The following is a 14,619-nucleotide window of genomic DNA, read 5'->3' as shown; positions in this document are numbered from 1 at the left end:
AAAGGCGGATCTAGTTTGCGCTATATAAAACTCTAAAAGAATAAAATTAAAATAAAACGTTTTTTTAAAGGAACTGGTACTGTTTTGAAAATTAAAAAAGCTTTGCATTTGGGAATCGAAAAGCAAGGATAGTGGTTTACTGTTCCTTGTAAGAAACCATCAGTGTTTATAGCCAATCACACAGGGTCGCAAATAGTAGCCTGCCTAATTCATATTCATTATTCAGGTCACTCTGCGACCCCCGAGAATAGCGAATTCGCAACACGATTGTACATAAGTCACACACAAAAGGACGACCTGGTCACAAAAGTCGGTGCACAACTTGTCCACTTTTGCGACTTGGTTTTTATACAGCAGGCCCTTACTTTCCTAACCACCTGCGAATAACACTCACCCACTCATTAAGCCGAGATTTATAGCATCAAAAAATATATAGGGCGGAAGAAAAAAAAGTATTGTAGCCTGCGGGTCTGGGGGTACTGTAAGCAAAAGTCACCTGTTAATGCTAAAATACGCTCCGGAAGTTAACAGCTTACGCACATGTGAGATCCCTAGCGCGCGCTCTACCACAGCAGCTGTGGTTCACGTCTCAAAATAATCACGTTCAGCACTGACTCACGAGGCAATCGACACCTGTGAGTCAAACGCGCTGCATTTCACGTGGGACGGATTCTGGTTGGAAGCAGTCCCTGCCCTGGTGTTGATGGGACGTATGAGACGTTTACGCCAACAGCGGTAGTGACGTCATTTCCTGTGACATGCCCCCAAACCTGGCATGGATGTTTCCAGCTCTGAAGACTCCCAGTTGCTCTGCTGTAGGGAGGCTCTGCAAAGCAGCTGGCGCCCAGGGGCTGGTTTCTGAAAACTGAGGTTTTATGGTAAAAATAGGACCTCGTAAATGACAAGTGTTTGACTGCCTTCCAGTTCTTCGTGAATAGAAAACCAGTTTGTTACAAACGCTCCAAGGGTCACTTGTAAATGGCCCAGAGAAGCTGGCACCTCGCACGCCCCGAATCACTGTGAAAATACACGTCTAAAAATAGGATGCGACCAGCATTTTTCGGTCTGATGAATGTCAAAAGGGTACAGCCCAGTGTGGATGGCATGTAAACCGCACCATCTGAAAAAATAAAACAATTGGCTTCCATAAAGCAAATGAATAAAAAAAAATAGTAACACTGATCCTACTGTACAATTATCATCAAGATGGCTCAGAAGTCTAACGCTAAATTTGGAAATCTGGAGTGAGGGTGGCAGAGTCCCGGCCAGGCAGACTCTCCTATCATCCCTATGGTATTTATGGTATACAAAACAAGGTCGTATCCTATATGGAAGGCCATTTTTTTGATGAGCAATTTAGTCTCACCCCTCCCCCCGCTGAAAAAATACAAAATTGCTCCACAAAGTTTCCTATATTTTACAAAATGGCCGTCCCCTTGTCTAAGTGACAGATTGCTCATAAATCAATGGAAGATTAAATATCCCAAAAAAATCTGAGCACCCGTCCTACGTCACAACCTTAGAACGGGTTAAGATACTTCAAATTAAGACTTCTGAATTAGGGTAAACAGAAGCAATCTGTGATCAGTGAGTGTACATAAAATGTAATTTCCGAATACAGCAGTGTGTTAATATTGACAAGCACTGGCAAGACCAAAAGTTCTAGATCTAAGAATATATATGTTTTAAATCATACTATACTGAAAAAAACAATACAATAAAAAAAATAATTTCTGTGTACTTTTGAAATGCAGAATAGTCTCCTATGCACTGCAATGTAAACACTCCATACGAGGCGGAGTGACACACGGACGGCGAATAGCTGGAAAGTGGAAGAAATGTTTTTCAGAGTGGAGCAAAAGTCCACTCTATCTATATTTTAAAGAAGTGGGAACAATAGATTCTGCAGACAGCGGTGCGGTCATGGCAAGCCTAAAAAGCAGAGGGCCTTATTGCTGCAAAAAATGACTATGAAGTAGGTAATAAGGCTTGAATAAGGCAATGAGGGTTTATTTTGCAACTTTATCAATTGTTAGTGAAGGCCAATCACACATCTGAATCATATAAGGGAAATGTAAATTATTGCTAAAGAAATAATATTTATCTGAGGAACGTCACACTCACAAGGGTGTCTCATTAACACCAAGAAGGTGTTATGGCCTTGTGGAGAATGCAGATGCGAGTTATTCCCCACTCTGTACTAAATACATTTTGCACTATTTGTCTCGTGGTTTAGGTTTTTTAAATGTAACCCTCCTGGATACACCTCTCCTCTGCCCGGCATATAACCGAATAGGTGGAGATGGCAAACACCTGTGTTGTTGACTTTGGGCAGAGTAGCGCGACTTGTGGGTTCTGGTTGCTAAACGCCCTCACCGGATCCCAGCAGGCAGAGACCAGGGGTGTCCAGCATTGGTCCAGAAGTGCTAGATCCATGTCATATTTTCAGGATATCCACATGGGATACATTTACAGGCAATTCATATAACTGGGACTGATTTACAAAGGCTGTGGTTATCCTAAAAATCTGGCATAGAGCTAGCCCTTGTGGAACAAGAGAGACTCCTAGGGGGGTTACTCAGGTTTATACCCAGTGTATTAACTTTTGTACCCAATGAGTTTATTGCAACAAAATAGATTAACTGTATAGATCACTGACATCCCTTCTGTACCGGAAGCACATTGTAAACCCTGCTTATAGAGCACTCCCACCAGAAGACATGAGAGAGGGCTAGCCAGAGATAACAGAGGGCAAGAAAGAGGCCAGGAGTAGGCAGCAGACATGACAGGCATATGAGGTGGTATGAAGTCCTGCATCAGAAACAAGTGTTAGCACTATCGATGGTAAATTTACACCCTACAGATGCCATCAAGAGTGACAAGGAAACATGGTTTGGGATACTGAAATGCTCCTGAAAGGGACAGAGATAAGAATAGGCAGGAAAGCCATCTATCAAGACCAGACACTTCAGACTGGTAACAAACCACCCAAATGGGCTGACGCAAAACGACATAGTATATGTGCTGTAATGGAAACACTAGGTCTGCCAAAGCCAGCTGAAGCTGGTTGTAGGCAAGACCTAAAAATGCTGTCATGCTTGCTACCTTTTATCATTAACACCCAATTCAGGGAGGTTTGGCGTAACTGCACCCACCTCAGAGGCATGTGATACCTTTTAGTGTCCTTGCCATATATCAGAGAGGTTCCAGCGAGTCCAGGGAGACTCATGCTGCCCGAATAAGCGTCCCCCAGACCGATACAACATCTCTGCTTGGACTAGAAGTATTCATCCTGTTGATATATCAGCACAGACAGGACATTTCATATCTCTGCTGCAAACGACAGGCTTTCACAAAAGATCACAGTAAAGCACAGGGGACTGTGCATTACGCGCTCCTCTGCCCTGGAGATACGTTTATGCAGCCGGCGCGCTTGCAGAGTATTCACATCCTGCTTGAAGAGCACAGATATAGCAGTTTCTGATCATCTCTTCCTGAAAGAGCCCAAGCCAACATATTTAGGTTGCTGATAAATCAAAATCTCCTTTATCTTGTATTACTGCCATTGTGCCCATCTCTTCTTGAACACACACGAATATTTTAGGGAGCAACGGAACTAGAGTGTTGCGCCATGGCTCCAAATAGAGGTACTGATCAATAACGCAAAGACCTTCCATCGTCAAGCAATCAGACTTCTTTGTGATCCTAGGTCAAACCGACCCCTGCAGGACGGAGGTCAAGGAGGCACCCGCAACTCAAGAATGACTCCCAAAGCACATGTCTAAATTGGCGTAGAGCAGTGCTTAATTTGTGCCTGAAGTTCAACTTAGACAAAACAGAGGTACTGATTTTCAGGAAACAACAGCTCCCGATGGGACGTATCCTGGTGGCCCTCCCGATTCAGACCAACTCCTACCCTCACCGACCACATTAGGGACCTAAGCATCATTCTGGACAACAAGCTAACCATGAAGATACAGGTCAACCCTGTCTCCCCCTCCTGCTACATCATCCTCCACATGCTTCGTAAGATATTCAAATGGTTACCCCAAAGTTCAAGATGCACCCGGGCCCTCATCTCCAGTCGGTTGAACTACAACGTTCTGTACACAGGGATAGCTCACCTCCTCCAATGACTACAGACAATAAACACCGCAGCCAGACTTGTCCTGGATCTCCCTAGGTAAATCCACATCACCCTCTACCTCAAGGAACTCCACTGGCTTCCTGTACAGAAGAGATGCCAGTCGAAGCTCCTGACCCATGCATACAAGGCCCTACAAAACTACAGACCAGCCTATTTGCACCACCGCCGGAACTTGCATCAGCCCACCAGACACCTCCACTCCACGTCCCTTTCTCTAACCCTTACCCGCATCTGATGTAGCAGATGCGGAGGTCGCTCCTTTTCCTTCCAAGCAGCAAAGAGATGGAATGAGCTACCCTTTTCTCTACAGACCTCTCCATCTCTTTCAGAGTTCCGAAAGTTCCTGAAGACCTGGCTATTCGGGTAATCATCTGTAACCTGCCAGTGCCTGGATACCCCGACCGGTGACAAGGAGAGCTCTACAAATCTACTGAGTGACTGAATAATTGATTGATTTATTGAGTCACCTAACTGTTTACAGTGCACCTATGATGCATACACAAAACAAAATCCCTTTGACATTCTATTTATGGTAAGACTCTATAATAACTGTACAGTCCTCTCTAGTTTGGCAATATTGCCATTCATAATGCTAAGAAAAGAAGAGAGACCGATTCACATTACAGGATGATGACATCCACATCATGAGTTATTGTTAAAAAATAGAGCTCCGAAATAACTGCGAATAAAGGCGCACCTTCCCAGTTCAAACCCAACATTACTATGGCATAGAAGGCGGACAGGTGGTGACCACTATAGACGAGAGCACGTGGGGCATCGCCGGCATGAAGGACTTGAATACTAAGAGCTTTGATAAAATATAGGGCTCTGAAAGCATAATGAAATCTTATATTTACAAGTATGTCACATCGAGAACTTGAGGCTACTAGTCTAGCACCGCTGAGACGAAGAGAGACCCCTGCAGCTGTGCCAGTAAACTGCAGCTTAGGCTACATGCTTTCTAGTTCCACCAAGTAGTTCATGTCCCCATCAGAAGTGTGGCTCAATGATTAGAGTGGCAGACCCTGATGCGGAGGTCTAGCCTGGGACCAGGGTTCAATTCCCTGCCTCGGCGGGTCTTGGGCTCAAAAATTCCACGGACCTGATAATTCTCGCCTCGGTGCCTATTCCGATCATGGAGTCCCACTCTGCAACTCTGGGCAATAGCTTGCTTAATCTCCACAACGGCCCCCACAGCGCTAAGGATGCATGGCCTCCACCTTGGGGGTGCCCAGGAGTGGATGCCTCACAGGGAAAGCCAGGATGGGTTCCACAGCGGTATTCGTACAAGCGCCTTGAGACCCTTGCGGGTGAGTAGTGCGCTATACAAGTATCAAATTTACATTTACATTTTACAACAATGTGTGCAATGGATATATTATCTGGGAGGCACTTGCAAATCCTCGGCACAATGCATGAGGGATGAAAGGAGGGATGGATGGATGGATGAATGGATGGATTGATATTCTCTCGTAACGCAGAAAAGAGTGTCAAGGTGTCCTGTCCACACTTATTAAAGGAGACAATCTCTTTTTGACCAACAGGCCCTGTGTCCATCTCCTTTTACTACGGTCATAGGAGATAAAGGGTTATTTTTGATAAACTATGAGCACGGCCTGAAATACACTGAACTGTTACCTTCAGTAGCTTTCCTCCACGAGGGAGGGTACCACACATGCAAACATCCAGCAAGAGCCTTGCAGGAGACTGCTTTCAGGATAAAATGGCTTGTTAAGATACAAAAATATAACAGCAAGGCGTTTTTGTCACTCAAACAAGCCTCCTACAGGCAAAAGTGACACAAAATCTGACATTCTGAAAATTGTGCACATAACGCGAAATTCGGGAATTCCGAAAGATTACCATGACTTGACGGAAACATTTGCACAGGCCAGTTTACAAGTCAGTAGTACAGTGGCAACGACTCCTAACGTGCCGATCAAAGTCCAATAATCCTCTGATGGGGCTATTCAGGGAATGATGTCACAATACACCTCATAAGCCCTGCTGACATCATCAAACAAAGGAACTTTGTAGCCTATTTTTGGTGACTCTCAGAGCTGCAGAGCTCGGTGAAGAGAACAGTTTTTTCCAACGCTGGTTGGCCCTTTTAAGAGCTTTGCTTTTCTTGATCGGAGAGGGACGGCACCGCTACTGTCTTGGCACTAGAGAGACAGCGCCCACACAAAAGTGGAAACAAGTAAAAGGATCATACATTTCCTAAATTAAAAAACTTCATGATAGATGGACCATACCTTATGGTGGTTTCCTGGGTTCAGGGTATAGGTCTAAAGATATGGGTGTGGTACGTCTGAGTGCAACACCCCCTCATCTGTCGCAGCAGTGGTTGCTCCTTCTCCTACATCCCTGCCCCGACCTGGAACGACCTTCCCCTCCAGCTCCGTACACCCCCTCGCTGACAGGCTTCAGAAAGAGACTCAAGACCTGGCTCTTCGATGGAGACACAGCGCCCGGATACCAGTGGGGAGGGACAGTGTTGCACTCTACAAATGCTGATCGACTGATTGAACATGCATGGGTGGGAGAGACTGCATTGGGCTACATAGGAGTTCAGGTGTCTCACCTGCAGTCCAGCTCACAGTCGGCAGGACTGACGCAGCTCTTTGCTCTATTAAAATAACAGAGCAAAAGGGGGCACTGCTCATATTCAACAATCCTGTAACCCTCCCTCTGGCTGATCCTTCTCCATGTAACCGCCTGCAGCTTCCTTCACCAGGCAGGTGAACACACCTTAGTGACACCTGGTTTGCTGAGAATTCCTACAGCAGGAGGCTCCTACAAATGCAGTCAGCAAACACAGAACAGAGGGTCTCAATTTCTTCCTGCCAGACATCTTTATGCACCGCCACTCTCCCTTTCCTCCCGTTAGTCTCATTCAACATTTCCTCTGTACCTCACCGCCTACCTCCTCTGCAGATATAGCCTTCAATCTATAGAGAGTCACAGCGTCCGCCTGCCACTATCTGTCACACAGACTCTGCCTCACCAGTTCAACCTCCATCTCACCCTTCTATGGCCAAGCCAACCGTGTTTTGATGCCACAACCACCACTAGTTACTATCCAGCACTAACAAAGTGCAGCAAAATATGTATCCTTAGATGAAAAACTGTGTATCATGTGTGAATAATTTTGTACAGCTGTTGATTCTGCTTCTTGTGCAGTCCTCTGGTACCAAAGTGTGGGTGTGGGGCAAGCTACGTAAGTGTCCCTGTTACAAAATGCACAGATGTTAGCATACCATGCATAAGCCCCAGTGGAGCTGAATATGCCTCTCCTGGGAGTCACGGAACATCTGAGATGGCTCCTGGATGAGGCGAAACAGCTGCGCTGATCTTACTCAATCTCAGTGCAGCTTTTGATACGGTGTTGTATACCGCCCGTCTGAAAAGATTGACAAACCTGGATGTCCAATAGACAGCCTTATCCTGGATCTCCTCCTTTCTGAAAGGTCGCACTTTCCAAGACTTCTCTGCCTGTTCCACTTCAAAATCATATGCCCTTACTTCGGGTGTCCCTCAGGGATCAGCCTTGAGTCCAATGCTCTTTAATATGTACCCCCGCTCTCTTACGGACTGGGTGGAACGCTGCAGTCTTACCCTGTTCTCCTAAGCAGATGACACACAAATTATCTTTTCTTTGTCATCTGCTTAGGGACACACCTCGGAGGCCTTGAACTCCTGTCTGGGTCGGGTCTCCACCTGGATGAATTTCAACTCCCTAAAACTTCATGGAGAGAAGAGGTTATGGTGCTAGGGAAGAACCCCCTACTTTGGGGCCACAGCACTGACCTAAGACCTAGGGTTCTCTTCCCAAACTGGGCCCCAATGTTAAGAACTTAGGTTTGGCTGGACAATAATTGGTCTATGAAGCCTCAGGTCGCCAAGGTAGTTTCCACATGTTTTGCGGTCCTGAAATGGCTGAGAAAGATTATTTGGATGCTTCCTTTCTCATCCCAAAGGATGGTCATCCCAGCCCTGATCCTTTCAAGATTAGACTACGGGAACATACTCTACCTAGGGGCAGAGAGGGCTTCCATCAGACGTCTACAAGTAGCACAGAATTCTGCTGCTAGGCTACTATAACGACTCCTGAAGCATACCTGTGTCATGCCTCTTCCGTGAGCTTCATTGACTCACGGTGGAAAAGAGGATACAGTTCAAGGCATTATGCAACATTCACAAGGCTAGGTCAGACACTGGGCCGAGATAGCTTCAAGAATTGGTGGGTCCCTACCAGCCTATTCACTCTCTGCATTTGAGTAACCAGTACCCTTGCAGAGTTCCCAGAGTCAAACTGGCCCCTATGGGAGGTCATTCCTTCTCATATCTGGGTCCAAGTTCTGGAACGCCTTACCCGAACACCAAGAAACTGCACCTCTCTGCTTCGCTTCCTAAGGAACTATAAGACCTAGTTATTTTAAGTCTATCTGTGCCGCTATCCCTTTTTTTGAGGCAATACCGCCCAGAAACCCTGTCTGGGTAGCTGCGCGCTTTTAAAACCCTATAATAATATTTGTAATAATAACAGCTAGTACAATAGGGTCATTAAAGACACTATCTGAAGTTCTGAACTTTTCACCAGCAAAAAATAGATTCCAGGTGTGTTTATCTAATTAGTTGAATAGAAGTAAACTAAGACTACAAGACCCAGAATGCATTATGCTATCACACAAAAGACCATATCTGGAAACAGTGTCTGTAATGACCCAGAGGAAAGTGGCCACAATATTGGCCTCAAAATTCGAACTACGCAAGAATCAAAAAGCAGTGTGTGAGACCATTGCTTTCATCTTGGAGAGGTATTATATGGGGAAGCGGATATCACCATGGCAGCAAAGACTGACATGTGTCAGCTCGGCCTCCAGCTTAGAGAGGTGAGGATACGGAGAGACGGATTTCACCATGGCAGCAAAGATTGGCATGTGGCAGCCTCGCGTCCCTCTTGGAGAGGTGAGGATACAGAGGAGTGGAGATCACCATGTTAGCAAAGACTGACGTGGCAGCTTTGCCTCAATCTTGGAAAGGTGAGGATATAGGGATGAGGATTTCACCATGGCAGCAAAGATTGGCATGTGGCAGCCTCGCGTCCCTCTTGAAGAGGTGAGGATACAGAGAAGTGGGTATCACCATCTTAGCAAAGACTGACGTGGCAGCTTTGCCTCCATCTTGGAAAGGTGAGGATATAGAGATGTGGATATCACCATGGCAGCAAAGATTGGTATGTGGCAGCTTCGCATCCATCTTGGAGAGGTAAGGATACAGAGAAGTGGGTATCACCATCTTAGCAAAGACTGACGTGGCAGCTTTGCCTCCATCTTGGAAAGGTGAGGATATAGGGATGAGGATTTCACCATGGCAGCAAAGATTGGCATGTGGCAGCCTCGCGTCTCTCTTGGAGAGGTGAGGATACAGAGAAGTGGGTATCACCATCTTAGCAAAGACTGACGTGGCAGCTTTGCCTCCATCTTGGAAAGGTGAGGATATAGGGATGAGGATTTCACCATGGCAGCAAAGATTGGCATGTGGCAGCCTCGCGTCTCTCTTGGAGAGGTGAAGATACAGAGAAGTGGGTATCACCATCTTAGCAAAGACTGACGTGGCAGCTTTGCCTCCATCTTGGAAAGGTGAGGATATAGGGATGCGGATATCACCATGGCAGCAAAGATTGGTGGCAGCTTCGCATCCATCTTGGAGAGGTAAGGATACAGCGAAGCGGAAATCTCAATGGCAGCAAAGGCTAACACCTGTTCACTTCCAAGTTTGGAGAAGGCAAAACAACTCTTTATGTAGACGAGCCGTATGGTTGACGAAACCACAAAGAGAAGGTATGAACATTGATAGTGAAAATTCTGAGGGTACTGCTCAGGGCACCCCACAGGCTGTACAGGGACCATCTTCCATTCGTGTCTCCCGGTCAGATCCTAGTGTTTCACAAACTGCACATCAATGAGAAGTCTCCATTCAGAGCAGCACAGCCAGCCAGTGCTATTAACAACCAGGCCCCTCTGCACTCTCACATGCACCATCAGATCGAGAGACGGAGCCAAAGAGATTCCAGACTGGTGATTTTGCACATCTGGTCGTCGTTGGAAAGGCCGAGCTGGCATAAACACAGCGCAGACATAGCAGTGCGTTGTGCTTTTTAAGTCTGATTTCCTAAATGAGTCAGAATATGTTTATTTTAACACACCGAGTGGCATAACAGTGACTAGCGTTGACCATTCAATTTCCTCCTTCATACCGCTTGCTGTAGGAGTTCGAGCCAAGATATCCATGCTGGCGGCATTGACTGGCGGTCTTCCACGTGCAGAGGTCGGCATGTTCAGCACAGATGGTGACTGTGTCATGTCCCCACAGGAACACTAGTAAGGCCAGACTGATTCTCTATGCCTAAGCACCGTGCTGCCTACCAGCCAGGAAAGTGCTGCATATCCGAAAATCAAGGCGGCGAGGCCAGCCCATTGGCGACCCAGGCTGCCTACATTCCAACAAGCCATCACGAACCAGGGCGAACATTCAAGCTAAGCAAACCAGTGGGACAAGGTGGGAAACGAGCAGTGTTACTGAATAATGCACACTTCCCAGCATGACACCTCGCGTCTGACTTTGAAAACACTGGTATACGTGCAACATAGTGCTATATCAGCAATCCTGCCACAGCAACCTTTCGAATGTACACTAGCAGAGCACAGGCTAGCAGCACGCTCATAGCAGGCCAATCAATTCTCGTTACCTCTAAATATGCACTCGTGTAGCAATCAGGAAGGCTGCATCTCTCAGAAGACCTCTCTACTGCAGTCACCAGATGCTCCCAACTGTTGAGATAACAATCCTCTCTCTCTTCGGTAGAGAGCTAAGAGACAGCTCCCGTCTCAAGAGGACACAAATGGAGGGAAGTTAAAGGGAGAATCGAGCTAAGAGACAGCTACTGTCTCAAGATGACACCAATGGAGTGAAGTTAAAGGGAGAATCGAGCTAAGAGACAGCTACTGTCTCAAGATGACACCAATGGAGGGAAGTTAAAGAGAGAATCGAGCTAAGAGACAGCTACTGTCTCAAGATGACACCAATGGAGGGAAGTTAAAGAGAGAATCGAGCTAAGAGACAGCTACTGTCTCAAGATGACACCAATGGAGGGAAGTTAAAGAGAGAGTCATGGACAGATGGAAGTGATCAGACATCAGAATACTAGCACACAGCAGGCTGGCAGAGCAGGCTCAACCATTATAAAGGGGCGGGGGGTGGTCTACACGAAGGGTTCCTGAACGCTAGCAAGGCAGGGGCAGTTACAAGTCATTGACTGACTCGGCCCCTACCCTGCTGACCTTTCGGACACAATGACTGGCGTGTCCTGCTTTTTCCCATTTCACTATGTGACAGCCTGCCTCTGAATATAAAATGTTTTAAACCAGTTGCACCACAGATATATTTTAATAAGAAAAATCCACAAACAGTTGGGAAACAAAGAATCAGCACGCCTTACAAACTGCATGCTGACGAGCAAGCCCTGGGGGCACAGAAAAGTCACTAACCAGCGACCCCAGCCAAGCCAGATTCGCCTTCCTAGGTTCAACAAACGAGGGACACCGGTTAAAATTATATTTTTCTCTGACTGTATGTATTTTTAAATAAGGAAATTGTAAATAAGCCTTCTTTTGAGTGAATTTCAAAACACTTAGACATGACTGCCAGGCCATTAGCAATAAAGACTGGCAGATCCCGGTATAAGAAAAAGAAGAGGGGGGGGGGGGGCAGGTTTCCTAACGAAGCTTTACATAGATGCAGACTTACATGTGTGTTTACTACAATGCTAATGCTTTCTGGGAGAGCACTATAATGCTCTCCAAGCATGAGCTTATATTTATCCATTCAATAAATGTGAAAATACACTAACTGCAGCTTCATATTTAACAAAACACAAATATCTAAAAATACAGAAGTAAATATCTAAAAAACATAAATGCCATACATTGAGGAACCCCAGTGATATATTCTTTACCCAGTTTATTTGACATATTACTCACAAATCCCCTGACATTCAGAACCTTGAAAATGCCCCTCTTGAGACCAGCAGACAGAGTCCCCTCTAGAAAGGAAGCACCTAAAGGCCGTGCAGGCTGTGACTTTGGCCTACCTCCCAGTTCATTCGCATCGCAGCACGTGCATCAACAACACAGTTAACACATATCTCCAGCTGGTTTACTGAAAGGGAACACACCAAGCACCTGGCCACACTAAATATGTTTTAACCCAGTTTACCTGCTCTGAACACGTGTGGTGTTCAAGGAGCCCCATCGCGCCCCAAACTCACACACTATAAGCAAGGCCACTGGAATTATGCGATTGTGCGGCTGTGGCGATTTTCAAATAATTATAGATTTGCCACGTTTGCCACTTTATCCATCACCTGCTGCATAATCTGCAGATTTAAACAACAAAAGTGTACTTCTGGGTCCAACGGTCAGACCCTCTGCAGAGTTGGACTGGTTACCTTTCTGTTGCTTATTGCTATATTTGGGTGTTAAACTGGCACTAAAAAGGTGAAAATAATGCCCAGACAGTGTTAACAAGTTTACAATTCACAAAATAATGATGCAATACTATCAAACAATATGTCTCACAATGCCACACAATTTGCCTTTTCTTGCCACATAATTTTTATACAACTCTGCTGCATATTGTGGCCCTCCGCTGCCGCATAATTCCAGTGGCCCAGACTGTAAGGGGTCGCGCGCGCTGTTGCTCACCTGAGTGTCAAAGCCATTCTCAATCGAGCTGGTCTTCCGGAAGGGGGGGCCGTCCACTGAAATCTCCTGTCCGTGCGCAGGCTTGAGAGGGAGTTGGCTGACACACAAAGGCTTGGCCACCTCCACCTTGCCCCCCAACTTCAAATAGCAGGGCTGAGGGATGGTCCGGGTGGGCACCTGCGGGATGGGCGTAGCGCTGTGTACGGGTTTGGGGAGTCCCGACTTCATTTTAGAAGCCACCAGGATGGCTGGCATTTTCTCCTGCGGCTGTTCGCGACACGACTTGGTCACCAAGCTAGTGCAAGCCAACCGATCTGTCCAGTTAGGAGTGTGCCGGATAAATATTCAGTAGATCCCAAAAGAAGCCCCCAGTTAGACTGGGGAGCCGAAACACCAAATAATGTCGATGGATAACCGGCTCGGGGAATCCCTCTGTGCGCTCCTGCTCATTCCATTTGTCTGCTGCTATGTTTTTTTCTGTTCATAGGAAAAAGGGACTTTTCACCTCATTACCCTGCCACGGCATTTCCGAAAGTGAGGCAGTTTCTTGGGGAGGAAGGCAAGGACCTGCTGCATGCAACATATGTTCTCTGATCCACCGAGAGGGAGGCGAGAGGGGGCTCAGCCCGGATTTCCAGCTTAGGGTGTCTTTCTTCAGCCTTGTCCAAGAGGCATCTGTGGCTTAGTGCGTTAATGCGCGGTGTCCTTGGATAACTGCGCCCAAGACAGCCAAGCGCCCTCGCCTCGGCATTATTGGTGCCAAGCAGCAGGTAGGGCAAGGTGGCTCCAGCAGAGAGCGAGTTGTGGTGGCCAGAGCCACAGGCTGCCGCAGGAGCCGCAGTCAGGAGTGGAAGCGACGCGGCATCTTTTTACGCAGAGGGGTCATGGCGCGTGTGCCACCCTGCTGGTGGCAGCCAGGCGGCGAGGAGGCTGCTGCGGGGGTCGGGCTGGGGAAGGAGCTGTCGAGCTGACACTACAGTAGAGCAGGATGCAGCCCGCGCCCATTGGCTCTGCCGTCTCAAATCAGGAACAAAATATCTCTGCAGGAGGGGCGTGGCTTCAGCCCCTCCACTGACTGGCAGGAAACTCCCTCGCCCTGCTGCTGCTGGAAAAGCGCACAAAAAAAGACAGAAGCCCGGTCTGCAGTTCCACGAGGGCAGGGGAAGATGACGCTGGAAAATACTACCTGGTTTCAAATTCAAACAAAAACACCAGCCGCCTGGAAGAGTTCCAGATGTGGAAGGTTAGGGTGCCTTTTATGAAACTGCAGAGCTAGCCTGTGTGTCTGTGTCCGTTTCTGTAACGCAGGGCACCACAACTCCTGGCACTGGTGGTATATGAAAGTCAACCAGTGTTTAGTGCTTACATGCGCAAAGAGGGTCAGCAACAAACACCGCAGCTAACACAACCAAAAATAATTACCTACAGAACAACGAACTGTGACACCAAGTAAAGGTGTGTCTAATATGTAATAAAACAAGCCATTATTTTATCCATACTAGGCGGGAAAACACGCAATTAATAAACAAGCAAAGGTCGAGATATGTGTCCTCATTGGCTGAACTTGCACATTTTTTTGTTAATAAAGCAGAAAAAGGGGAAAAGATGTGCTCCAGGATCATACCATGTGGGGGAGCCGAGATTATGACTTTGTTCTTCCTTATCCTATATACCTTATTTAGATATTGGACGACATTCCCCCTC

General features: G+C 46.8%; 1 protein-coding gene across 7 annotated transcripts in view; it reads right to left on the bottom strand.

The window, feature by feature from the left end:
- NAV2 (neuron navigator 2) overlaps positions 1–13,921 on the bottom strand; it is a 606,131-nt gene extending 592,210 nt beyond the window's left edge. For 4 of the 7 annotated variants that reach the window (XM_085643593.1, XM_085643595.1, XM_085643597.1 and 1 more), the window contains exon 1: positions 12,916–13,892. In XM_085643593.1, coding sequence (XP_085499719.1) covers positions 12,916–13,170 — 255 coding nt within the window. In that variant the 5' untranslated portion in view covers positions 13,171–13,892. Of the gene's footprint in view, positions 1–12,915 lie in introns of all 7 variants that reach the window. The other 3 variants (XM_085643594.1, XM_085643596.1, XM_085643598.1) reach the window with 1 other exon arrangement.
- Between the last annotated feature and the right edge of the window lie 698 nt (positions 13,922–14,619).

The sequence above is a fragment of the Triturus cristatus genome, chromosome 3_1 (genome assembly GCF_964204655.1).
Source record: "Triturus cristatus chromosome 3_1, aTriCri1.1, whole genome shotgun sequence".
Classification (NCBI taxonomy): domain Eukaryota; kingdom Metazoa; phylum Chordata; class Amphibia; order Caudata; family Salamandridae; genus Triturus; species Triturus cristatus.
Note: the sequence above shows the minus strand (reverse complement) of the source record. Positions and strands in the feature narration are given on the sequence as shown.